At 42.2% G+C, this 25871-nt stretch overlaps 1 protein-coding gene across 2 annotated transcripts; it reads right to left on the bottom strand.

Moving 5' to 3' along the window:
* Positions 1-2171: 2171 nt before the first annotated feature.
* On the bottom strand, positions 2172-25484 carry TDRP (testis development related protein). 2 transcript variants are annotated; one of them, XM_084516007.1, is made up of 4 exons: positions 25178-25483; positions 14322-14381; positions 7703-7806; positions 2172-5375 (listed from the first exon to the last, which is right to left on the bottom strand). In XM_084516007.1, the coding sequence occupies exons 1-4, from the start codon at positions 25295-25297 to the stop codon at positions 5030-5032; spliced, it is 630 nt and encodes a 209-aa protein (XP_084372133.1). In that variant the 5' UTR covers positions 25298-25483; the 3' UTR covers positions 2172-5029. The 2 variants fall into 2 exon arrangements, with proteins under 2 accessions (XP_084372133.1, XP_084372134.1); XM_084516008.1 differs by lacking the exon at positions 14322-14381 and having other exon boundaries at positions 25178-25484.
* Positions 25485-25871: the final 387 nt, after the last annotated feature.

The raw sequence follows: 25871 nt of genomic DNA, 5'->3' as shown, positions 1-25871 counted from the left end.
GTGACAAAAAAATTAGCCTAAGCAGCTAATAAGGGACAAGCACAAAAAGAAAGCAAGTGATACTCCATATCAACTGTCTTGCATGTAAAGATTTAGTAGCAAAAATAAAAATTAGTATACTAAGGACAATATTTGGACTCTGGATAAACGAGCCTCCCTTCCTTTCTCCTGCAAACACATTTTTCTCTGTCTTTCCAACACCAGAAGCAATTAGCAGTGTAATCTCGTGAAGAATTACAAGTCTCCCAGACAAACAAGATGTTCAGAGTAACAGCAAGTGAGGTTTTCAAGGAAAGACGAGAAAAGCTGAAAACCACTGCTAACTTAAAGGAATGGTACTGCTTCAAATCTGTTATTTTCCTATACAACTCCAAACAAAACACCCGTTTCTCTGAAAAGGATTTCAACTCAACTGCTCAGTCAGTCTTCTCAATACTATGTGTTAGAGCTACCAGAAACCCAAATACCACGATTATTTTCAGTAGTGGGCAAACTAAGCTTACAAAACATAAACATCATTCACGTTTCTCTACAAAGAGTGATTTTTTTTTTTCCAATTGCAAGTTCCTATTTCAAAATGCATTATTAAGCTTTCAATACTGTTATTTAGGTCTCTAGAGCATAAAAATTTACATGCCAGCCAAGCTTTTACTAGATTGTTATGGACTTGTAAAGAATACAGTAGCTTTCTTGCATCTCTCAGTCTACCAGGCACAGAATAGGAGAATTTTCTTCCCACATACAGAACAAGCATTCCTTTATTCTGTATCAGCAGTAAGGTTTTGTAAGTATCTTACAGAAAATTTTCCCTTATACTTCACTTGCTATTGTATATTTATTTATATTGTATATTTCATATCATTTTCTATCAATATTACTCCTATCCTTACTTTCTGGTTTTTCTCCATACTCCTCCTTACTTTGCAACTATAGAAGTAGCTTTTTTTTTTTTTTCCTTCTTCTGCTACTATGCTGGTTGCCCTTACAAGAAACGCAGTTCTGTCCTTTCCCTTTCTAAACTTCGGGTCATTGGCCTACTTGTCCAATTCCAAGTCTTGTACGGTGCAAAGCAGTCATGCTGCAAGAAGTTTTTTTTTGAGAGACAGACTAATCATAGAAGCCTTTGCAAATTATCACCAGTGACTAAGCCTTTTATGAAATTATTTGCATTCTTGATAAGAGCTGGGTTTGTTTCCCAAACACTCACACATTAGAGCCCAACTAGCAGGCATTCAGAGAAAAAATAAAAATAATAATTTAAAAAATGAGAACAGTTTAGATGTACAAAAACCAGCTAAATAGCATGTGCATTCATATTCTTTACAGAGATGAGACATACAATAGTTCTGTCATCTGACATTCATGTACATGAACAAGCATTTCAGAAAGTTTTGGAAACTGAGATAGACGCACTCAGAATTTGGCAGGCTCCTTGTCCAACCAGGGTCTGCAGATGTCCGTCCCCCCATTCCCCCTCACCTGCCCAGGTGTACAGCTGGCCCATCTGGGTACAGTCAGAGATGTCTCTAAACAGGGATTTTTCCCCCCAGGAATGCAACCTGCATGAATAAAATCTTCTCTTCCAGCTAATTCACCCACCCTGGTAAGAAGTGTTTGCCTCAATAATCCCTGCTAAGCCTGTTTAGAGAGCAACAAAGCCTGTAAATTTGAGAGGAAGAACGAGAAGCTGACAATACCTCTTTCTACCTCTGACCTACGGGTACAAGCGGCTGCATCTAACTTTTGTTAGATGCCATGAGGACGTTCCAGGACGTGTGGGTCTCACCTCGTTATGCAAAAGGATTCCAGGTCCTCCGGTTTACATACTGCTAGTGAAATCTAGGAAAAAATCCTGCTCTGCCCAGGCTTTCGTAACAGCCAGTAAACCAAAAAAAATAAAAATAAAACCTGTTTAAACCAATAAATACCAGTTAAGCAAAACATATTCAGTCTGTCAAAGCTAACAAATTCTTCCCAGTATGAAAGCAACGGGTGGAGCTTTAAATTGAGGGTGTTGCAGGTTCTGAAATGGCATCAATCACCGCGTTCACACAAATACAGCTTCACTCCCTTTGCCATGTTCTGCAATCATGTAAGTAACATCCACACAGGTGGAAACAAATTCATATGATCAATAAAACAAAAAATTAAATAAATCAAAGAGTAAGGCATTTCAGTTCAAACTAAATCTTTATTCATATGGAAAATACTATTTTTCTTTTTGCAAATGATGCTAATAAATAAAAATACTCAGAAAACTTTGCTGAGAGTTAAGTGACTAGTTACAGCCACACAAAGCTTTTAATTCCCGTTAAAACCACGCCAACAATCATGCAGATTGGCTACGAGAAAGCAATATAAACTATATTTTTATTTTGTGCAATCTTATTATACAATCTCAATGCTATCTTCTTCTAAACCATTTCACAGAGATTGAAATGCAATTCCAAAACAAATAGTAAGGGACATATTCTACACTTATTCCACATATGGAGCCGTGTATAGTTTAAGCCCATAAATGTGTAATGTAGTTAAGCGTTTAAAGAAGGTAAAAGAAAAGGGGACCCCGTTCTGAAAATTCAGACAAGTTTATAAACATAAGAGAAGAAAAGCTCACGCCGGTGAGTTCTCAAGACAAATACATTATCAAAGCATAACAATAAATTATATTAAATTTAATAATGTTCATCCTTAGAACGATTATTTCTGAGGAAGTATCACTTAAAAAGCACACCAAAACTTCCATCGCTAAGAGTCATACCTTAAGTTTACATATCTCAATTTCCCACTTAGATGCAATTTTGTTTTATGCTAGACTTCAGCTTTGTGAGCATGTTCTTTGTCATAAACCTAAAAACAAATTGAAAAATTCTGCAGCTAAGCTGTGCATCAAACACATCATCAAGGTGAGAAACAGGCACTTGACAGTATAATGTGCAAGGCAAACCTTTACTGGTCACAGTAGAAACAGTTTCTTCAGGAGGGAAATTAAAAGTCCTCAGCCCACCTCTGAGAGCAAAATATCGAGGGCTGCCAGCAGATCTTTTTCTGTTCTTTTATGTCAGCACCAACATCCAAACTAAATACTAGCTCATGCCTTACAGGGTATTCCGTAAACTATAAAATGCAGCATACTTTACCCAAGAATCCTAATTCTTTCCTATAATTAACCTCAGCATATGTACTTGCCAAAGGCAAATATGGAGTTTACTCACAGACTAAATGATGCAGTATAAATGCTAACCCTTTCTCCTCTGTTAGTATTTTATTTAATATATAATGCCAATTTTATAAATACAAGTTACAAGATCCTGTTTTGTAGCCCAAAACAGCAACGCTTTTCTATACAAAATTAAGGACAATATCTTTTATCATCCTATTAAACAGAAAACAAACAAACAAACAAAAAGCCATTTTGCTCGTTTCCCTCCAGGCACATCTCAACAGGAATTTCCAAAGAATAGCTATGCAGAAGCCATAAGCCAGAAAACTACACATGAATTGGAGGAGAGAGGAGAAAGAGCGCTAAGAAAGGAATAATGTGGCAGTAACAGAAACAAGGTACAAGCTTAGAAGAAAATTGCATGCATCCCTTTTCATCAGCTTCTTGCAAAAATACGTTTGCAGGATTTCCATTAAATATAAAGGTATGTGTTTCTTTCTAAAAACGTTGATTTTCTCTCCAATGGTAACTTGGTCTTCCTATTGTACTGGCCATGCTGCTAGGCAGTCAGCAAGTTTTCAGTTCAGTTACACCAGATAAACAATCCGGAGAGAAAAGGCCTACTGGTCATGTTTGTTGTGGGACTTTTGGTTTTATTTTCTTCCATGAATGGTAAAGCAGCGTTTCTGTCGGTCATATAAATAAAGTGGAAACCAATCTGACATTGGCTGTACTAATAATGAGCGAGAATATGCTAGAAAGAGGCACTTTTAGTATTCTATATACACGTCAAATCCCAAGGTCAACACTTTGCCCCCTTTTACCAAAACTGAAAGCATCAGTAGCTAATAAGACAGAGCTTTATAACAAAAATGCTTCACGAGTTGTGTGCATGCACATACCTGTAATGGCTCAGTTATCCCAAAATGTCAGGGTACAGTTCAGTCACTGCTTACGGAGGGAGGAGTGGGGAAAGGACAACAGACAGTAGGAAATGAAAAAACTGTGAAACAGAGGTCAGCTACTGTAAAAATGAACGTTTGCCCTTCCATAAGAAGCAACTCATCCCTAGATTCAGGACTACAGATACCAAATACCAAGATCTTATACTCTACCCCCTACTGCTTTCCAAATTTTCAATCATTTTTATTTTTGGCATGACATGCATCTTAAAAACTGGTAAGCTTTGTCAAACAACATTCACTATAAAAAAAAAAACAAACAAACAACAACTCTGGAAGACCCATTTGACCTGACTACTGGTGAAGTTCCTGTAATGGAAGGAATTACCTTAGAGTAGTATTTTCCCATTTCTTACACAGTACAGCACAGTGTGACAGTTGAGCATCTTGTGTGCACAAGCTGAAGCATATGCTGAGGCTGAAGATTTGGAAAACAGTCCACCAAGTATAAGCATTCTTCCTGCAAGCTACAGATCAGTATTCTTATTTAAAAAGGGACAGCATCAAAACTAACATTTTGAGTGACCCTCAAATACCAGGAAAAACCAGGACCTCGAGCTAGTGGAAGTTCCTACATAAGGCAGTCAAATTTACAACCAGTGTATACATTCACTAAGGAATTACTTCTTTTTTTTGGTAAAACCAACAATCCAACGTACTGCAGTCTGAATGTGAAATATAGGCACAAAATAGATTCTCTACTTTTTTCAGTGTGGAAAACATAGCTATTTAACAATGTAATAAGAAAATTTACTATTAGGCGAGCAAAAATTTGTAACAATCTGAATAAAACAAAGTACTGTATAAAGGTGCAATATTGAGCAGATTTGATTTTGGTTTAAACATACAAGTAAATCATGGAACCTTTCTCTTCTTATCTATAAAGAAATTCACATTACCAGTATCATTCTAGTTCTTCCCAGTTGTCAGTAAGGTTACCTTTGCTCTGACGTCTAATACTAACCAGCTTTCCAGCTGATTTGATACTCCACCTGGAGCTGTTTCCTGAACTGGCCAGGTTTGTGTACTTTGTGGAGCCTTTGGTTTCATCTTCCCAGCCTGACCAGGCTGTATAGTCACTTAAAGTAGTTGCTGCATCACTGGCAGAGTCAGGAGCAGTAAGCTGTGGTGGTTCCCATCCCTCAATCTCATCTGGTTTCCTAGATTGGACGTTCTGCTTTATCACCAAACTGTCCCAAAAACCTGTCTTCTTTTCTGACTTCATCTCTTCCTTTAGCTTTAGGTTTGTTCTAGAAAATAACAATGATGAGGCGATTAATTTCTTCATTTAACAATGTATGTAACAGTTATTTATAACATTCAATTAATGTTCTATAGTAATGAATGCTAAAATATTGCTTAATCAAAAAGAAGCATCTTGAATTTTATCCAAAGCTAGCTCTGCACATTCACTAAAGAAGTCAGCCACCACTCTGTGACAGCGCATCCATAATTGCTGTCTTCTGCAAAAACACCTTCCTATACACGTAAGGCTAAGCCCAGCAGAGTCTGGCAGCGATAAATCAGAACTAGGCTGAGTACGACCACTTCCTATTATCATAAACCTCACCTACCCCACAATGAATTACCTTTGGAACTGGCTCTGGAAACATATGAAGTATTTTAGCATGCATTAGAACAATTTAGGACTTCAGCCAAAACAAAGCAAGCACCAAAAACAAAAGTACGATAGTAGAAGCACTATGTAAATATTCTGTCTACCACCAGCTTTGAATACTCACTCACTGTTTTCCTCAGTTTCATATACCTGTTACGACCTTTCCAGTTACGTGTTATATCCTAAAATTTCTGATTTACAGTATTAGGACTTCAGGAAAAAAAATCCTGGTGTCTATGAAGATATGCACAGTACTTTGAAAACAGTTGATTTGCATTTCTGAAAAGAAATCCCCAAATACCCTTCCCCCAAATAAGAAAAAACAACCCTTGTATGGTTGTTTCCCAACGTAACAATTTGTACTGTTTCCAAATCCATATTAGTTTCTCTCCCAGAGACATTTGAAAGGGTGCTCATTCATGATAATGTTTCTTATCTCATTAAGAACTTTCAACCTGAGTTATTTCATATTTGCAGTGAGGAGCATTTAAGATACAAAATGTCAAGTATTTATGCATAAGTTTATGTACCAGGCTATGTATGTAACCAAACAGCAGAACACAAAAGGCTGAATACCAGTGGTGAAACAAACAACCTTCAGGGTTCAACAAGCTAAACAACAAATTGAAAGAATTACCTACGATTAGCATACAAATTCTTTAGCCTCAGATAAAACAACCACTGAAATTTTACGAATATTTCTATTAAAGAGCTTTTTCCCATCAACATAACATAACATAAGGATTTTGATACTATCATATTTAAGTAGAAGCAATACCTTTAAAATACCTTTACAGTGAGTTTTTCAGTGAATTTAGCGTTTTCAGAATTCTCATCTTGCTAAAGCCAGTCACAGACTCCAACCACTCTTGTATTTTGTGGCTAGAGCACTTGAAAAGTTGCATTTTTCTTTAAAAATAAACTAAACATCAGGGCATATGATTATAAACTAAAAATAAAGCCAATTTTCATAGGAATACTAAAAATCCCTTTCCACGTTTATGGGAACTCAGTTTTCATACTGTATCTGCTTTATTCCCTGGGTTATTTCATTCTTATCTTCAGCATAAATTGCAAAGGATCCTTAAAGGAATTTAGCATCTGAACACCCATAAAATTGTACAGGGAACTTTTGGGTAATTTAATCAAACAGGCTCAAAAGGAAATACGTGTATTTGTATTCTAAATGTTTTTATATCTACATGTACATGCATGCATCTACATATACACATACATATTGAAATATATGTATTTCAGCGTAAAATGTATTTCAATGTAAAACAGAAACAAAACATACTACGGCAAAGCTTTTATTTGGCTGAACACCTGCACTGCTGGGTAGCACGTTTCTGCCTGTTTGTAACCACGGTAATTAGGTAGGTGGGTAAAGCCTACAAGTGCTAGCTGTAACAGCAAAACAGTCGATCCTGGGAAGAGGTCTGCCTCTTCAGGAACTAGCCACAGCAGCAGCAGCACTGCCAAGTGAACACTTCAGCTCCAACAGGGAAGGTTTGCAGAACCTGGTACAGGTACACCACTTAACCTTTTCAGGTGCAGACATGACTTCAAAAAGAGGGAGTAAAGCACGTAAAAAAGAGGAATTCCTAAGTTCAAATGTAATTAATCCTTAAGAGGAAAGGGGAATGTGGATGACCCTTTTACTCATAAACCTTTACTGTTCTACAATAAAAAAAAAAAGATGGATTATGCAGCTAAATTCCCCCTTCTTTCTGATATACCTAAAAAGGTTAACAACAATATCCATCCTTTCCTAGTATAGCACGCACGTTAAACTTGCAATGAATAATTCTGAAATGCACATAAACCTTTCTCTGTGATTTAAGTTCCAGGAGTCGAACACTACTGATTTTCAGCCTCTGCCTTCACTGTTCTGCAGAGCTATTTTCTGTTCCAGTCTGTGTATTTTTTAGAGCAGGCAGAACAATCAATTGAACTCACCCTTTGGATTTTGGCGACTTGCATCCTGCTAGCAATTGCTGTTCATCATCCTTATTGAACATAGACGTCACTTCCTTCCAGCCCCGGAAACTTGCACCTTGAACCTATGCAGAGAAGCAGACACATCCATCAGTGTGTGTTACAGACTTCAGGCAGACAGCAGGGCTGCTTGGGTGGCAGAGGAGCAGCACCAGTCCTCCCTCTCTCGTGCTGTGCAGCTGGGAGCATGGAAGCTCTCTCATTTTGCACAGGAGTGGGTTGAGTGTCTGCAGAGAGAGCTGTAGACACTTCCTACCTCTGTGTAAACCAGTAAATCCGTACACAGCACTGTACTGTTCCTTCAGCATCTACCAATTTACAGCTCCATGGATCCCATGATGGGTCCTCTAAACCTTTAAGACATACTTCCACCACTTATTTGTGATTTCCAAAGAAAACACTGCCAGAATAATCCATAAAACAGCATCAACGTCCAAGTAGAACATACTTTGGTAATATGTGATACAACTGAGTCTGGAGTCAAAACATATTTTTGGAGTCACTCAGTTTGGAGTCTCCTCCTTGGAGATCTTCAAAAGCCACCTGGACATGGGCCTGAGCACCCTGCTCTGGGTGGCCCTGCTTGAGCAGGGGTTGGGCCAGATGCCTCCAGAGGTTCTCCCAACCTCAGCCATCCTGTGATTCTCCAAAAACTCACTCTGCAAAGCCTAGTGGATATAAAATGGACTAAGCTGAAAGAACCCCGAGATGTGCAACAGCAAAACCACAACTTCTGCCTACCACATTTAAGCCTCCTGTTCTAGCTTTGCCCTCACTGGTGCTGGCACTCCGAAGTATCTTTTCACTCAAGCGAAAAGGAGTGAAGAGCTCCCTCTCAGTAGTCTTCCCAGTGGTACCATACTACAGAATGCAACCCTAAGCAAAGGCAGGGGTGAAATACTTCTCTCCTACTTCAAGAAGCCTTCTTCTAGGTGCTGAAGAACTGTGATCTTTCTTTTTGACCATGGCTGTCATTCAACTGTCACCTACTAAAAAAATAAATAAATCTGCAAAACAGCCTGCTGCAATCCTTACAGCTGGCATAGTTCCAACTGTAGCTGCTGGTAGGTACAACCCAGGAAAGAGATCTTGATGCCACCATTCACTGAAACCATTAGTGTGACATGCAGCAGCTTCAACAGCTTTGCAACGTTATGAAAATATGAAAATACACTACTGATATAGCCTTCAAATATCAAGCCACTTGTAGGTCTTTTATTTTTATGATGCAACTGTCTACACAAAACTCAGAAGTAGTACTCCTGCAACTTTCAGTCTCTAAACATAGCTGACTAGCTCATATTCTCAAACTTTCAAAGTACTTTTTCCATGAGTCAGTGGACACGTGTCCACTGCTTTGAAGTTTACAGGATCACAGAGCCCTTAAGGCTGATCTCTGGAGATCATCTGTCCAACCACACTACTCAAAGTAGGGTCAGCTTGAGCTGGCTGCCCAGGATTTTGAACACGTCCACAGGTGGAGACATCACAACCTCTGGGCAGCCAGTTCCAGGGCTTGACCACACTCAGGGTGAGAACATATTTTGTTTAATTGGAATTTCTTCCATTTTCGTTTGTGCCCGCTGCCTCTTGCACATTCACTGGGCACCACTGAGAAGAGTCAGGTGCCCAGTGGATGTGCAAGAGTGTTTCACATTCTTCCTACTGCAGAAGGCACCTGCAGAAACCTTTCTTGTTGCCCTTTCTTCCCCTCATCAGATGCAACTTCACACAGGTTTTGGCATTCCTAACCCCATCCCTGCATGCTCAGACAATGTCTTTATGTTTCACCCCCAACACTTGAACCTTCTGCCACGTCCTGAACACTTCCTTTTTATGCTTTTTTTTTTTTTTTTTCCCCGGGAGCATTTAGTTCATCCACACAGGCCTCCTGTCACCTTTGCTTCTTTCCCTGGTTGACAGGCTAGACGATTTTGGGGCTTGGAGGAGGTGATCTTTGAAAATCTAACCTGACTGACAACATTAGGATAGCGCTGGGTGGACAGTCAAAACTCTAGGCTTTAAAAAAAAAAGAAGAAAAAAAAAGTAAAAATTTATATAAACAAAACAAGTAGACAAGTGAAAGGTCCATAAGAGACTGCAAAGAAACCAGCACAACTAAGGACTACAATTCTAACATCAGATGTTGGAAAGTCTAAGCCTTTAGAGGACCAGGTTGGCTGCTGCAGCCTACTACTCTTCAAAAAAGGCCAAACTTCTCAAGATGCCGTTTCAGTACTGTATGGAGTATGATTACAGACTGGTCTCATGCTCATTTGAGTATGGGAGCATGGAGTACCCCAGTCGGTACAGCCACTAATAAACTTTCTCCCCTGTCTTCCATTTTAGGTCGTGAAAATCTTTAGCACAAGGCCCTGTGCAATCACCCAGAAGGATCAGTAAAACTGAAATACAGACGTAAATTAAACCATCAATTGGCAGACTACTGAAAAAGCACCATCATCTTCTGTCCAAATAGGCATCTAAACGTCTCAAGCCCAGAGCACAGATTCTTCCCCTTCGGTAGATTAAGTCCCAGCTTACAAAGTACTTTCTTTACCATGAAAAAGCTGCCATTTAATTAGTGCATTTCTCGAAATTGGAGTACGAGTAGTCACTTCTAGAACATCGTGTAAAGGATGCAGTCTGCCTACCCCTGGTCCAACTGTCTGCTGTTTCTCCCCCTCACTCCCATTCCCTCCGCTTTGCCGGCGCTTCAGCATCACTGCCCATCTGTCAGATTCCTGGAGAGGAGGTTCACAAGATGGCAGAGCTGGTCTACCAGACACTGCTGCTGGAAAGGGCAGAGCCGGTCCATTACCTGCTCACATTTGTACTGCCTGCCTTATGCCATGGTTTGGTACTGAGGGCACCGGTTCAACTCCCTGAGCCAGCAGACATCTGAATCACTCATTTTTTGCATTCTTGTGGGTTAATGGTAAGAATCAGCTCATTAAAAGATGTCAATGAACAACTGATCATGGAGATTAGGGGCAACAGAAATTTCTTTTTGTAGCAGCAACTACTCTATCAATTCACACACCCTATGAAAATTACGGTCATCTTTCTTCTGCACAGCCTTGTATGTGCAGCGTGGCTTCCCCAAACTCACCCCCATCAGTTCATTCTACAAACTCAACCCTTACTGTAAGGTTTTCCTGCTTTGCTGCCCATATTCACACAAGCAAATCAAATATGTATAAACAAATGTCTATCTACTAACTTAATAGATCAAGTACATCGGAAAGGGACAGGTCCCTTAAGTTGGAAGTCTCCTGTAAACTTGAGAGGCATTACTCCAAATTAATGACTTTAAGTATACCACTTTTAAGCACGCCAACAAATTCAGAAGATTGACACGACTCTCAGCCTCCCATACTAGGTAGACAGGCAATGAGTATTACAGGAACAGTCAAAGAGTCTACTGGGAAGCAGAGAAGCACCACTAAGATGACTTTTCAGTTAATTTTACTGTCAAAAGCACATAATTCATAATTAAAGCTCTACTAGATGGCAAGAAGGTTCATGAAAAATTAAGCTAAAAGGTGACGAACAAGGAATACTAATAGTTGGTTATATACTAAGTTGAAGAGTCCTAAAAGCAAACTGATAAAGTATGTTGCAAAAAATGTATCTTGACATACAGATGAACACATAATAAAGAAGACAACTGTAAACTCAACTGAAAGCAGCTAAATGTGCACGAACACATTGCTGAGGAGTGGGGGGAGAAGGGTAGAATTCAATCAAGTCGAAGAACGGTAGAAAGGATCTGGGACGTTATGTTAGAGGTATATGATAAATGGTTAACATTTCATAGCAAGTGATTAGAGTGTGTTTGAATATGACTCTAAAACGATAGTGCTTTCTGAACGGGTACTAGCACTTGCAATTCTGGTTAGACTTCTCTGTTTCTTGACTGTTGACCAACAAAGCACAGAAGTCACTCTCTGTGGGCTACAACAAGCCACATGTCAAGAGACTTAGCAACCAAAAAAGAGCAATTTTGAGCTCTGCATACCTGCAGTGAGAACCAGCATGTTCAATGCCATTGTGTAGTTAAGCAGCTAATCCCTAAAAAGTCTGTGCTCAGCATGTACGAAATGAGATTTCCAGAAATTTATATTTTGGCCAAGTTTTTAGCAGACCTTCACAAATATTTTCACACAGGATTGACAACTGGTACAAAATCCTTCAGCAAAGTAGAGGCACTCCACAAAACACTTGCAGGTTATTATTTTTTTTTAATGTAAACAAGAAGAATGGATTTTTCTCCCAACCTTGACTGAGAAGAAACAACTGTTTGTTCTGCAGCTTCCCTCCCTCCTCCCCCTGGCAAAATGAGGCGAAAATTAAAAGCCAGAGCTGGAATTTTCCATATAAGTACTTTACAGTTCAATAAAGTCACAACTAAGTGTTTTATAATAAAAATGCCAATCAATAATAAAAAAAATGTCAATCAGCTTTAATTAAAGAAGCGTTGTTCCCACATTATAGGAAGCCTATTCATAACATGCAAGAACTCAAATAACAAAGAATTCAAAATGGAAAAAAACACCCCCCACCCCTCAAAATTTGTCTCCCAGACATCAAAGCAATTAGAGAAGGAAAATTTCTCAACTCTGCTGGAGTACAGGCCAGCAATTACTCTCTTCTGGGGTGCACAAGTTGAAAGGCTGGAATTCGGCCCCACTGGACTTCCCAGCATCTCCAATTCTGTTATTAGTGATTGAATTTGTTTCTCAAGAACAAAATTTGCCTCTTTTCAACAGCTGGCCTAATAACAACAGTAGGCAATGCCCCTGTACTTGTAACTCCAGACCTCGGCACTTTGGTTGGCCCCAAGATGAGCTTAGCCAAGGCCCAAGGGGCAGCAGCGACATGAACACGGGTTCCAGCTTCAGCATTGCCCAGCACACCACCAGAGGGTTCATGGCTCCTCAGATGAGAGGCTATGAGGCCTTCTAACCAGCTACGCCCACCCTTCAGCTGAGCCGTGAAGAGGGAAGGAGAAACCCTTAGTGTTACAGTCAGTGTGAGCTCACTGCCAGGTGGGCAACTTCCTGCATGAGCAAAACCATGAGCATGTTTTGCATCTCCATCTACTAGGACCAGCTCCCACTTGCACACCTTCAAACCTAGGTCAGAGGCTTTTCTCTGAGAATGGGAATTGGTCTAAAAGTCAGGCTTTAAGATCCCATAAAGTAACCTTTATCTCCCAAGAGGGCAAACATACCAAGCTCGCTTCTCTTTTCCTCAAGAGCTGCATTGTTCTTCACTGTGCTGTTTCAACATGGAGACTGCTTTATTCATGAAACACACATACTGAAAAGGCCACACATATAATTCATCAGCCTTTTATTAACATATTAAAGATTTCAGAAGTTGTGGGACACCACTGTACTGACAGCTTCTAAGAAGACAGAACAACCAAATGAAATACAGAAGTGCTTTCAGAAACAACAATAAAGAAACAGAAGATGCGAAGGATAAGGAGCTTTTTTTGTGAATACATTTTCAAGACAAGGGGATTTTGCTTTACAACAGAAAAACACTGCAGCTCAGTGGTTTGCCTGAGGACTTTTTTTTTTTTTTTTTAGAAATCAAAACAGACTCTTAGCAAGACTTCCTGAATAACTGAGAAATGGACGAAAAAGTTCCAAGAAAAATTAGATTAATGTTAAGATTCTTCTCCTTAGCATACATCATCACCTATAATAAAATAAATAGTAGTTGATGGTTCCATCAAAAAGAACAAATATTTTCTTCTAAAAAGCTGAAAAGGATATAGTACAATTACACTTCCATTTTCAGTGAAAAATCATGCTGCATCTGAAGTAGAACAAAAAAGAAGTAACAGAGGCAGATGTTCACTTTATACATATTAATGTGAAGTCTTCTGTTACTCTAATGAAACTATTTTTAAATGCTTTTCTCTATACCTATGGAATTTCAAAACAAGCTCTAGCATATCATAACAACTTCCAGTTCTTTCATCTTCTACCAATGTATTTTAAGAACATAAAAAAAAAAGTCTTGGACACACATCAAGGTAAAAAAAAAAATAAAAAATTAACTCAAATGCCTACTTTTCTGAAAGAGATAGAAGATAAAGTCTTTAATCTCTTGTGGTCAGAGAGCCAGTTGATTTACAAGCGTAACTGAATACATACAAAAATTTCACTTACTACTTGTGTTTTCAACACCTGTTACAGCTAATATTTAGTACTTCCTTAGATTTCACTTTAGTTATTCCTGTGGATTCTTATTTTTGCTTTACTTTTTAATATATGTGAAGGAACAAAAATGGTTAAGGTACATTTTTTTTCCCCAACAACGAAAGGAAATAAAGCAGCTTTCTAATTAACTACTACACTGCTATTATTACTTGAATGAAAAATCCACAATGGGATGAGGAAGGATCAAACATAATTATAAAATCATCAATAAAGTACATAAATATCCCCCTTAATTCAAGCTGTACATGATAAACAGGTAAGTTCCTAACACACACAGAGTGAACTATGTATGACATAAAGCATGTTACACTTCCAAAGAAGTATTACAGGTATTTATTTACCTTTGTTGCAAGTTGTGATACTGAAGACGGAACTTCATCGTGAAGAAACTGGTCTTTATTCTCAAAAGAAAAGAAAAGGGGGAGAAAAGATAAAAGAAAAAAAGAAAGGCCCATAGTTAGTTTCAGCTGGACAATTAGCAGTAACATATTTTATAGTATTCATGAATGCTTTTATTCTGTTCAACCCATCAAAATAGAAAATTGACAAAATATGGTCACAGTGCAGAACTAAGCAAAGACCACTACTAACATACAAAATGTTATCAGAACTCCAGCTAGAACGATGCAAAATGATGTACCAGAAGTAAAAACATAGATTCAAACCCCTACCAATAAATAAATAAATAAATAAATAAATAAAATAAAGTGTTCAAAAGAGAGCTCAAATATACCCTCATACAATAGTGATTTCCACACAATTAACATTTAAAATTTTAGTTTGAATCTTACATTACGAGTTGTGTCTATATATTATGGATCTACATTCATCTGATGAACGCTGTCGTAGGTGGTGGTCTGTGCAGTGCCTATAGGCTGGAGTGGGGCATCTTCTAAGACATTTCACATTAAAAAGCATTGCATTTCCTTAACTGACAGGCAAACCTTTGCCCACATTCCTTTCTCCTCTATTTTTAACTCAAGATTTCTGAAGAAAACCAGAGTACTGAAGATGACACTGAAGGCAATTCAATTAGGCAACAGTTCTGTCCATCTCTGAATTACACTGGTATCTCAGTGCACTCAAGCCATCATACTATCAACAGCTTCCTCAAGACACAACAAGATCAGTACCAGGAATACTTTATGGGCTAAAGAAAGATATGAGATGTGGGGCACAGTATACAGGAATTACACAATTTTCAACATTTTCAGTCTGTGTTTTAATGAGAAGTTTTTTTTTCTCTAGATATACAAATAATCCCCAAATACAGAATAAGAACAGCAATCTATAACTTAAATTATTTAACTGCAATTCCAAAGAAAACTGACAAAAATTACAACAGAAAGTTTTGTGGAAAGCATCTTTGAAGTGACAGATCCCCCAAATCCCCTGCAGTTACTTCTGTCCATTTTTTTTTCCTTACATCAGCCAAATACTGCTTCAAAAACCAAACCTGAGCAACTCCCTTTTCAACTACAGCAAATGCTAAGGAGTTGATACGCTCCGTGTTTTTAAGGTAACTCCATATAAACAAAAGCACAGACCTCTGCACGCACACATGCCAAGCCACACAAAACGCCCAGCTCTGTGACCGCGGTCACTGCATCTTCAGCATCGGGCAGAGGTGAGGCAGCCCGCAGGAGAAGCAGCAGCTATTCCTTGTCATGCAGGGGCCCGGATCCATCAGCTTCCTCTCTGAGAGACCACTTTGAGATCCCACGTGATTTTTTTTTTATGATATTAGGCAACAGTTCATATTATCCAAGGGACAAGGATGGCATCGGGAGCATTTCTAGAAGCAGCACAAGGACTGTCACACTACAGCTCAGCGGTAACTCTGCGCTGGAAATCATGATCTGCAGACAGATAGCTTGACTTGTTGGGGCAGAACACAAAGTCAGGAACTCCTATAATCATCCAAAATGAGAATATTGCTTCCCGGAGAGCTCACCAAGTTATTTAACTTCTGGATTTCAGCCAGCTGTCTTTGACACAGGAAGGTATTATTGTAGACGGGATACCAAACATGACAAAGTTCACATCTGTGCTGTACTCTAAAATTAAATTCAACTACTATTATTTTTTTTTAATTTAAAAAGCAAATCACTGGATCATTGGCAATGTTTTAACAGGAAATGCCACAAAAAATTGCAAGAGTTTTCTCGTTTCCCCTTAACACTGTCACCTCTCATTCTTTTGCATGAGGTCACAAACACTTCCTTAACGTGACGGTATCTCTGCTCTGGCACGGGGTTAAGAGCTAGAGAATATTTCAACTCATTTGTCCGAATTTTTACCAAAAAGAATAGAAAAGCCTCTATGAAATGGCAAGAGGAAAAATGATTTCAGACATCCAGAGCTGGCAAAGCCGCCAGCTGCAACAAGCACATACCCCATCTCCAGAACAGACACGTTCACACCTTCAGACCAGAGGAAGGACACCTCGCACTTCCACTCATCCAGCTCTGCAAACACCTTAGGAATGATTTTAAAAACATGACAGAGCATGGAGAAAAGATGGAAGCGTGAAGGCACACAGCCTCCAGCAAGCCAAAGCATGAGGAAACAGAAGTGTGAAGCAGCTTCCACAGCAAGCACCTTGTGGGGCTAGGGAGCACTGTCAAACTGGAACATCACCTTTGATAGAAGTTGTAATTCACAATAAATAAAAGAAGAAAATAAAAAAGAAGCAACCTTTTTGTCCAAGTGAGAGAGCTAGGGCTGTGTGTGTGTCTGTTAATACGTCCGTGTGTTACTGCTCATGGGCACGCAACGAGCCTCTACTGTGGGGTGAGGCAGGAGCTGACAGCAGCGGCATGCACACACTGCAGGGCTATGTGTTGGAGGACAACACCAAGTTAAAAAGATGTAAAAGAGACAAAAATATATGAAAATTTCAAGAAAAATCAACTGTTGAGGATCAACTGCCTAAACTACATGTCTCAAGAGCAGAAGACCTATCAAGAGGCCAGGGACCCCTGCAGAAGGTCGGGATCTTTTCAGACCCCTTGCCTAGGGGAAGAGTTGCCCAACTGGTGCGCATCTGACGTCCATCCGTACGTCCCACGTGCTCGCGGTAACTCACAACTGAAACCAATCGAGTTTCAATCAGCCAGCACCAGTAGGTTTGAATTTAACCATCTCCGAGAGACGTGACTTCTACACATTTTCTGGAAGACCTTTGGCTAGGGAGAGCAGAGGGAAGCACGGCAGGAAGAAAGCGTGATGGGAGCACCGGCACGTTGGGAGACAGCCACAGCACACGCTGACTTGCGTGGCTTCATTTAATTTTCTTTCTTTCTTTCTTTCTTTCTCCCTCCCCTAAGGGGACAGCCAAATGTACAGGTATTTGTAAAGAGTGAAGATGAACTTGCTTTATGGCACTGCATAATGAACACTGTCACTGCGAACATTTACAAGCTACCCCAGCGTGTTTTGGTCTAAGTGGTTTACAATTACGACAATTCATTTTTTACTTTAACTTAAAAGAAAGACATGGACTACATTATAGTGCGTAGTAATGAAATAGGCAACCTAATGCTCAGGCGAGTGGGAAATGCTGATCAACTTGAATAGCCTTCCAGTTCTGGCACGGGAATGCTGGTATGCACAGCGTGTTTTCCTAAGGAAACAAGCGCCCTTTTGTTGGACATGCTGCAAACCATAAGGTACTCAAGGGATTAATTCAACTAGCACACAAACCTTTTTGTACAGAGATCAAAATTGTAATCTACTTCCCTCAGCTTCCTTTGTGGTAAAGTAATTAATTAGTCTCCTTAGATCGTTCGCTTTAATAATTCGGTCCGAGAGGAGAAGTGCTGGACATGGAATAGTTAAGGCAAATAACAGCATCACCTCACCCTGCGTGCCCTTCTCTTGCTCTAGCACATGAAATGGCACATTATCGATTTTCTCTACCCAGTTGTGGAGCCTCCCTACCATACCCATACTAGTCGTCGAAGCTGAAGGCACGTAAGGATAAACAAGCCATTATTTTAAAAGTAGGTCTTTTCGGTGCAAATTATTGCCCTCCTACTGACCTGCGTACTGCCGCATCTCATCAAGGACCAAGCGTAATTTAAAGGCTAGGTTATCGTGCCCATAAGTGCAAATTAGAGTATAAACCACAAACATACAGCTTAAGTGGAAAAAAAAAAAAAACAAAAAACACAAGCACTACCTGAAGAGATACGTGCCAGTGCAGAATTTAACCCAACTCCCACTATTCCACAACCCCCCAGAGCAGTTCAGCAATAGGAGATGGCTAAGAAAAAAGAAAAAAAAAATCACTCAGGAGATCACACACCTGAAAGTTAACCTCTGAAGCTGGAAAGCTTCCCAAAGCACCGACTACAAACCGAGAAGAGAACAGCTTTGTAGACATGCCCGGCCAGAGGCGGCGGGCTCACGCTGAGAGAAGCGGATCACAGCAGCAGATCGCTATCTCGAACTGCAGCTAACAAAAGCACCGGTTTCCTTGGGCTGGGGCACCCCTTCGCTGCAACATCAAACGGCACAGAGACTACAGCAGGTTATTAATGCAAAAGTCGCTCCACTTATCTAATGTGGGATCTGAATCAAAACCAATGTAAATTGCACTCTGGCGTAGGTAAGGAGGAAGTTATCAGCAGATAACTGCTGATGGGACGCATTTTCTCTGCTGTGCATAAACACACCTGGAAAATTCAGTGTGTGGATACATGCCTTCTGCCCAGTAATGAAACTGAGGCAACCATGATCGTGTTTAGATGGACGGAGAAGCAGCTATGCTACATGTATTTTCTACGTACTCTTAACATGGCTGAGGGATAAAACTGAACTGTTTTAAAACAGAAACCGATAAAACTGAACCCAAATGCTCACCCAACACCGAATGTGCCCTCCGAGGAAGCGAGGTTTGCAGCCTGGACAGCTGGAGGATGCACTCCTCGGTCACACACAGCTTTCTTTCACACGAGGCAGCGTGTTCCCAACTCCCATGCTGAACCGTGAACTTCCTCTGCTCCTCTCTTGCAGAGGAAGTCTACACTAAGATCAAGACCACTTCATTAGCGCTGTCCATATTTCATCTGCTGCTAGATCTCACCCTTCCATTTCTGTGTCCCCAAAGCAAGCGAATGAACCAAACCAACCATCTGGGCAGCTGGTGCAAATTGAAAATTAATATCACCAAAGAAAAATCTTAAACCAGGCATTTCTCAAGAATTCCTTGATATTTTAAACTGTTTTATCTCCTCTAAACAGAACAATTTGGTGCTCCAAATTGCTCATCGAACTTAGAAAAGCTCCCCCATCACAACAACCACCAGCCTCAACGCCACTGTGTCTGATGGTGACAGTGACTCCCACCCCGCAAGCCTCCTCTGCCACGTGGTGGCAAATTGAAAGTAATTTGCCCACAGAGAAAACACCAAAAATAAGTCTATTAAAGTGTACTTTCAGCTGTTCATTCACTGCTTCTTGTTCCACGCTGCCAGCTTTAAGAGGTCCAGGTGACTATCTCGGATCCAGCAGACATCTCATCCAACATGTCCTAAAATGCTTTCATCCCTCTGGTCCCAGCCTGCTGTAATGAACGATTATCCTCCACATTGACTGGGAGATGAAAAACAGATTTCCTATCTTTTCACCTTTTAAATTACTATTAAAACCGCAAGAATCCAAACAAAGATGATGTTTTCTCCTTCAGCATCCGCAGCTGTCAAAAGCTTGTTTAGCATTTTCACAAACCATTCCATTCAACCATTTATTCCTCAGTTATTGCTTTGCATTCCTTCACATTTTAAAGCAGGGCATCTAGATTATTTCCATATTTTTATCCTGTCAATTGATACAAATGGCAAGAGTTACTGGAGAAGATTGATTTCTGAATGTAAGTATTTACATAAGAATACTTTTGTAGTTGGGCATTTTATCGACATTACAGAAAGAAACATCAGAGCAGCAGATGCCTGTGCTCGGTGTTTTTACATCAGTGCAGGAGGTTATTCCATGAACCATTCACATTATCGTGTATCTCTGTAGTATGTCATTATGATACATCTCACTCAGACTTTGCTTCTTGTAACAGCTTTGGAAGGATGTCATTAAACACCTTAAAAATAATTCAAGAAACTGAGCTCATTAAGATTTTACTTTTGCCCCGCTTTAAATATTACAAATGTGCTTCAAGAACTGGAGACAACTGTATTAAGACCGAAATACCGTCAATGTCAAAGCTGAAATGAGGAAGGTCAGATAATCAATTTGACTCGAATTGCTGCAACGATTTGAATATTCCAATGAAGTTTTCCATTTTAATGATGTTTCTGTCTGAAAATTTCTCTGACAGTCATTTTTTAACAACTTGTCCATGCCAGGACTTCACATTTGCTGCTTTCTGATCCCAAAAACAGGCCAACTGGTGGTAGCTCAAAAGACATTATCTGACATACAATTTTTTTTATTCAGTCACGCATGGCATTTGCAATTAAATTACACATCCCTCCCAGAAAAAGCTCTTGCATGAGTAATGGCAATATTTCCATAGTATAGTTTCTGCAAAACAGGTTGAAGGCTTTATTTTTGGTTACACCGCAAAGGCACTGCTTCCCTCCGAGATGCTGCCTTCCTCTCCGCTTGGAGACATGGAAAATCTCCATCACCTCTGCTGGCAGTGCCACAGCCCTTGTGCAGCCTGACAAAACACTTCTGGTTAGGCAAGGAAAGAAACTGTAGCCTTACTTTACTAGTAAAGATGTGAGTGCATCGATTGTTTCACAGGAAGAATGGTATTTTGGTTTGTATGTTAATGGCACACAGTCCCTGTGACTCCAGGAAAGCATGGCTTTAGCAAGGAAGGGGATGCGCTAAGAAAAACCTTGAAAGCAATGCCAGAAACCTGAATGTGAATGTTCTGAGAGGAAGGGAGGCCAGCTGAAGAAAGTGAAGCAGGAGGATGAGGATGACGGCAGCTTGATTCCGTGAGCAGCAGCCAGAGTATCAGCCATGGGACTTACTAGGGGCTTGGGGAAACACAGCAGAGGTATTAGGGCTGAAGGAGAAGTAACCACCATCAGGATGGAGAGTGGGAGTCTGCGCAAGAATTTCAGCTTCTACACAGAAAGAAAAATAATAATAATTAAAAAAATAAATATATAAAAAAAAAAAAGCTGACCTGGACTTTATAGAGGAAGCAGTGGTAAAGTATTGGGTACTTGAGTATTTGAGCAATGGATGTAAACCACAGACAGCCTTCAGCTTACAGGCTTCGCTGAGAGAAAAGGAGGGACGCTGATGTTGCCTGCAGCAGGAGGCCACCAGAAAATGGGCACCTTGGAGGACTTCTGGTGGCAAGAATTGACACAGGGCAGGAGGTGAGAAGCAGCAGCCCGGAGCAGGGTCAGTGGTGTGAAGCTGGCAGGATAAATCAGAAAGTGAGGTAGCTCAGAACTGGAAGAAAAATAAAAAACGAGAGCCCAAAGCCCCACAAGGCACTGTCAGATCCACAGGGCTCCGTGAAGGCCGTGAGAAAGACAAAGGATCCAGCCAAGAAGCTACTGAAGGATGAACATGACCAGGAGGAGGAAAAGCAAGAAAGGCAGGCCAAGGGGGAGTCCTCGCTGCCGGGCCCACGATCTAATGTTCAAGAATGATGACAGAATACAGGTGATGGATGTCAGCCAGGAAAATGTCACCGAAATGTCACAAGAACGACTCTGATGAAAAGAAAAAGCAGGCTAGCATCGAAGAGAAAGTATAAAGGAATTAAAAGAGTACTGCAGGCAAAGCCTGAGACGCATTTAAAAGGTTAGGAAGTGAAGGGAAGACATTGGCTGGATTAACACTTACTACTTTTTTAATTAAAAACCAACACTGCCACCACCACCACCAAAACCTCTCATTCGGTGCTCTAGCAGACCCCACGAAACGCTGCGCAGCTCCCACCCATTCCTTCGGGGCCCGTCTGAGTTCGCCTCAGCCCGAGATGAAAGCTGGTACTGAAACGGTACGGAGCCTCAAACGCCTTAATTAAAGCAGATAACGAAAGATCTGCATACCCAGCTTTGAGACAGCCCCCGAGCAAGTCTAAACAAAACTCAGCATCAAACGTGCCTTTGCACATTGAATGCCTTTGAATACGACCAAAAACACGATTGGAGGAGAGCGGGTCAAGGCTAAGGATCCGAAACATTTCACGGGAAAGGCAACGCTGCCAAAGATGATACTCGGTTTACCCCGATACCCACCTGCCACCCTCACACACAGATATTTGCTACAGCTGAGCGCCACTTTACGTAAGAGTTGCATGGAGTATCGACACATCATTGACATCTCCGAGGGCTGATTAGATTACAGCAGGCTTTAATCAAGGAGAACCCAGCAGGACTGCCAAAACATCGCCTTGCAGAAGTCACAACCAAACATTTTTCCCATTCCAAAAACACAGCTACAGTTCGAAACATAATGAGCGTATTACAAACTGGACGCAAGTTTGGCATGCAGCACCATAAGTTCCAGGCGTATTTTGGGAGAGAAACGCAAGACCCACGTTAATTTCATTTTATACACGTGTACTACTTACATGTATTAAGTTGCCTTCTTGCATTAATTGTAACTCTAGCCAATAAAGAACCTTCACCGCATAAACATAAAATATTTATGCTCGGGAGCATAAATTAAATCTAACTTCTATGATTCAGTCTAAAAGTGTTTGATCTAAAACAAAAATATACAATTCACACACTCACGTGCACAAGTACAGTTTCAGAACTCACTTGTCTTTCTTATCTCAGGAAGCAGCTTACTATTTTAAAGAAGTGTTAACAATTCAATGCACTTCAATGTATGCAGAGACTCCTGCTGAAAAGCGGCTAAAGGCTGACGGTTCCCTCCCACTGCAATCTTCATCTTCTGAACTTTGTTTTTGTTCTCCCCTGGAACAAAATCAAACCGCTCGGTACTCCAAAAACCCAGAACCATCAAAACCTCTGGTTTTAGATAATACTAAGCTCTTCTATTTCAGAAAGTGAGCCTATGAACTTCTACAAGTTCAAATGTCTGCTTGAGTAAGGCCAGATCAGCTTTCCATATCTAAATACAATTACTAAAATTTCTGTGCAGCAACAATGTTTGTTGTTTTTCAGTTTCTGTAGCCTAATTCTCTGTTGCTGTCTGCCACTGCAATGTCCTAATTATGAGGCTGTACAAGAGAGAACTCCTTCACTCTTCCTCAGCTTGGAGCAAACAGCATACAGCAGCATAAATCAGTCACAACGTGATGATGACAATTAGTCTTCTGTTTTACCAAATGACAGATCAGAACAGAACCTAGAGGAAATGAAATCAAACAGTAAACTTCTGCCCAAAATCAAATGCCGGGCTTTCTTAATTCACTAAAAAGCACTCCAGCAAATTATTTAGAGCTTGCCCTAGAGACAGAAAACCGGGGAAGCCCTGGTTGCTTTCCTCCTGGATGAGGAAATCCTTCATTCATAGCTCGGGCAGGCTGTGCCACACAACTTCAGCAGGGCAGAGGGGGCTGAGAGTTTCTCCATGGCATCACGACCGTCCCCCAGGGCTCAGCCCTAAACAACGTGGCTGAATCCCCCTGCACTCTGCTGTGTCCCGCTCCCTTGTGATCCTAGGACCAGGAGCAAAAACAGATCCTACGACCAGGAGCAAAAACAGGTCAAAAACTGCAAAGGCCCGTGAACCTTACCAGCTCTAACAAGCTTAGCAAGTACTTTACCTTACCCTTGAGACCCAAGCGATGTTTTAGAAATACTGTACCTACATCCGACCTAGATGCTGCCTTTGGTAGATCAACAAGAATTAAAAGGTTAACCAGGTGATCCTGCTTTTCCATACAGTCCATCACGCCTTAAAGTTTAAATAAACTCTACAATAACTACTTTATTTTTTTTTTCTGAATTTAAAAATGAAGCAGACTTGACTCAGACAAAACAACTAATAGCTTATGGTCTTCATGACAGCTTCTGGGCTAATCTAGGCTCCAGCCTTGCTAACTTTCCTGAATCATTTGTCTTCAAGAATGTTTCATTTAGTGCCTGGGAATGATTTATTTTTCCCTGCCATCTCCTACACCAAAAAAAGCATCTTTTATTTCAGAGCCATTGGGAGCAGACACTGTTGGGAGGAGGAATGGAATTTTATGAAAATTGATGAAAACTCAAACCTTTTGGACCAGAAATCATCGCCATTATAATCTGAGACCTCCCACTAATGAAAGAGAAGCCCGTGCTTGTAAAGACAACGGGACAAAATCAAACAAAGCCCAAACAAGCCTCTGTTGCTAAAGTTGTGGATAAAACGATGGCAGAATTGTCAGGATGACAGGCTGAAGAATCACCTGCTGATCTGGGGGGGGTTTGGTCAGCAGCGTCTGAGGGGTTTGGGGTATTTGTGGGTGCCGAAGAGAAGCAGCGAGCAGTCCATGGGATTCACTGGAAGCGTTTGGTTGGCTTGGGTGGGGGAGGCAAGGAGACAGGAGGTCAGCAAGCCCAGGAGGGCTGTGGACAGCAAACCAGCAGCTTAGTGAAAGCAGGGGAAGTTTGCAAGCACCTGAGGGTAGGAACCGTGGATGGAGAGAGGGGAGGTGTGTGATGAGAGGCTGCAGGAGATACATGGGGCCACCTCCAGCCCCCCAACCCCTTGAAGGGGTCTCTGAAACGCAACTCCTCCTGTTAGAGGAGATCCCATTTGTCTACGTGCATCTTCCCAGGGACGGGGCTCCTGTAGCCACAAGCAGGAGAGAGGCCGAGGCCGGGCAGCACCGGGGCTCACCCAGGCGACTGGGGCTTCCGAGGGAAGAACTGCTGGCAACTGGGGAGGCTGCTCCTCATCGGGGGCCCCGTGCCGGCAGCCAGCACCCCAAAATCCAGGCAGAGGGCGGCTGTGCAGGTGCCCTCCGGCTCTCCCGGCTGAAGCGCTGGGTGCTGGCTGGATGCTCCCACACGAGACCAGCGGCTCCCACCCGGAGCTGCAGCCCCAAAAATCGCCCCCCCACCCACCCTCCCCGCCCCAAACTTCTCCGCACGCACCTGCAAAGCCGGGAGCCGGCCGGGGCGGTGCCAGCCCAGGGCCCGGCGGGGGAAAACTGATTACTCATGTGGCCGGAGGGCCGGGCAGTGCCGGGCTCCGAGACCCCAAACCCGTCCCCATCCCGGTCCCCGTCCCCGTCCCCGTCCCCTACCTGCGGGGCCGCGAAGGCGGCGGCGGGCGGGGGCGGCGGCGGGGGGCCGCGGGGCCGCGCCTCGTCCTCCTCGGGGGAGTCGTCCAGGAGAACTTTGCTGCTCTTGTTCAGCTTCCACATGGCGGGCGAGGGAGGGAGGGAAGGAGGGGAGGCGGCCGGCCGAGGAAGGGAACGGGGGAGCCGGGAGGTGGCTCCGGGCCGGGCCGCGCTGTCAGCCCCGGGGCCGGAGGAGGAGCGCTGCCTGCCGGGGCCCGGAGCCCGCAGCCCGGAGCCCGCCCCCCAGCCCCGGCCTGGCCCCGGCCCCTCCTCGGCGGCCGGAGGGAGGGGAGGGGACGGCAGCGCCCCGCCGCCCCCCGCCGTGCCCCGCCGCCCCTCCTCACCTGCCGCCTCGCCCCGCCGCCGCTGCCATGTTGGCGGAGGGAGGGAGGGAGGGAGGATGGCGGGCGGCGAAGGGGGGAGCCCAGCGGGGCTCTGCCGTCGCTGCGGCAACCGGGCCCGGGGAGCGCGGCTGAGGGGGCACGGAGGGGGACCCGGGGGCGTACAGGGGATGGGGACGCGCTGAGGTGGCCGGGGCCGGGCCCGGGTGCTCCCCCCTTCGTCCCACGGCAGTCACCCTACACCTACGTGCTCCATCTCACTGCCCCACAGTACTGATCCTACATCTACCTGCACTACAGCACTGACCCTATATCCC

The sequence above is a fragment of the Aythya ferina genome (genome assembly GCF_964211825.1).
Source record: "Aythya ferina genome assembly, chromosome: 3".
Classification (NCBI taxonomy): domain Eukaryota; kingdom Metazoa; phylum Chordata; class Aves; order Anseriformes; family Anatidae; genus Aythya; species Aythya ferina.
The sequence above is the reverse complement of the archived record's forward strand: the minus strand, read 5'-3'. Positions and strand labels throughout refer to the sequence as shown.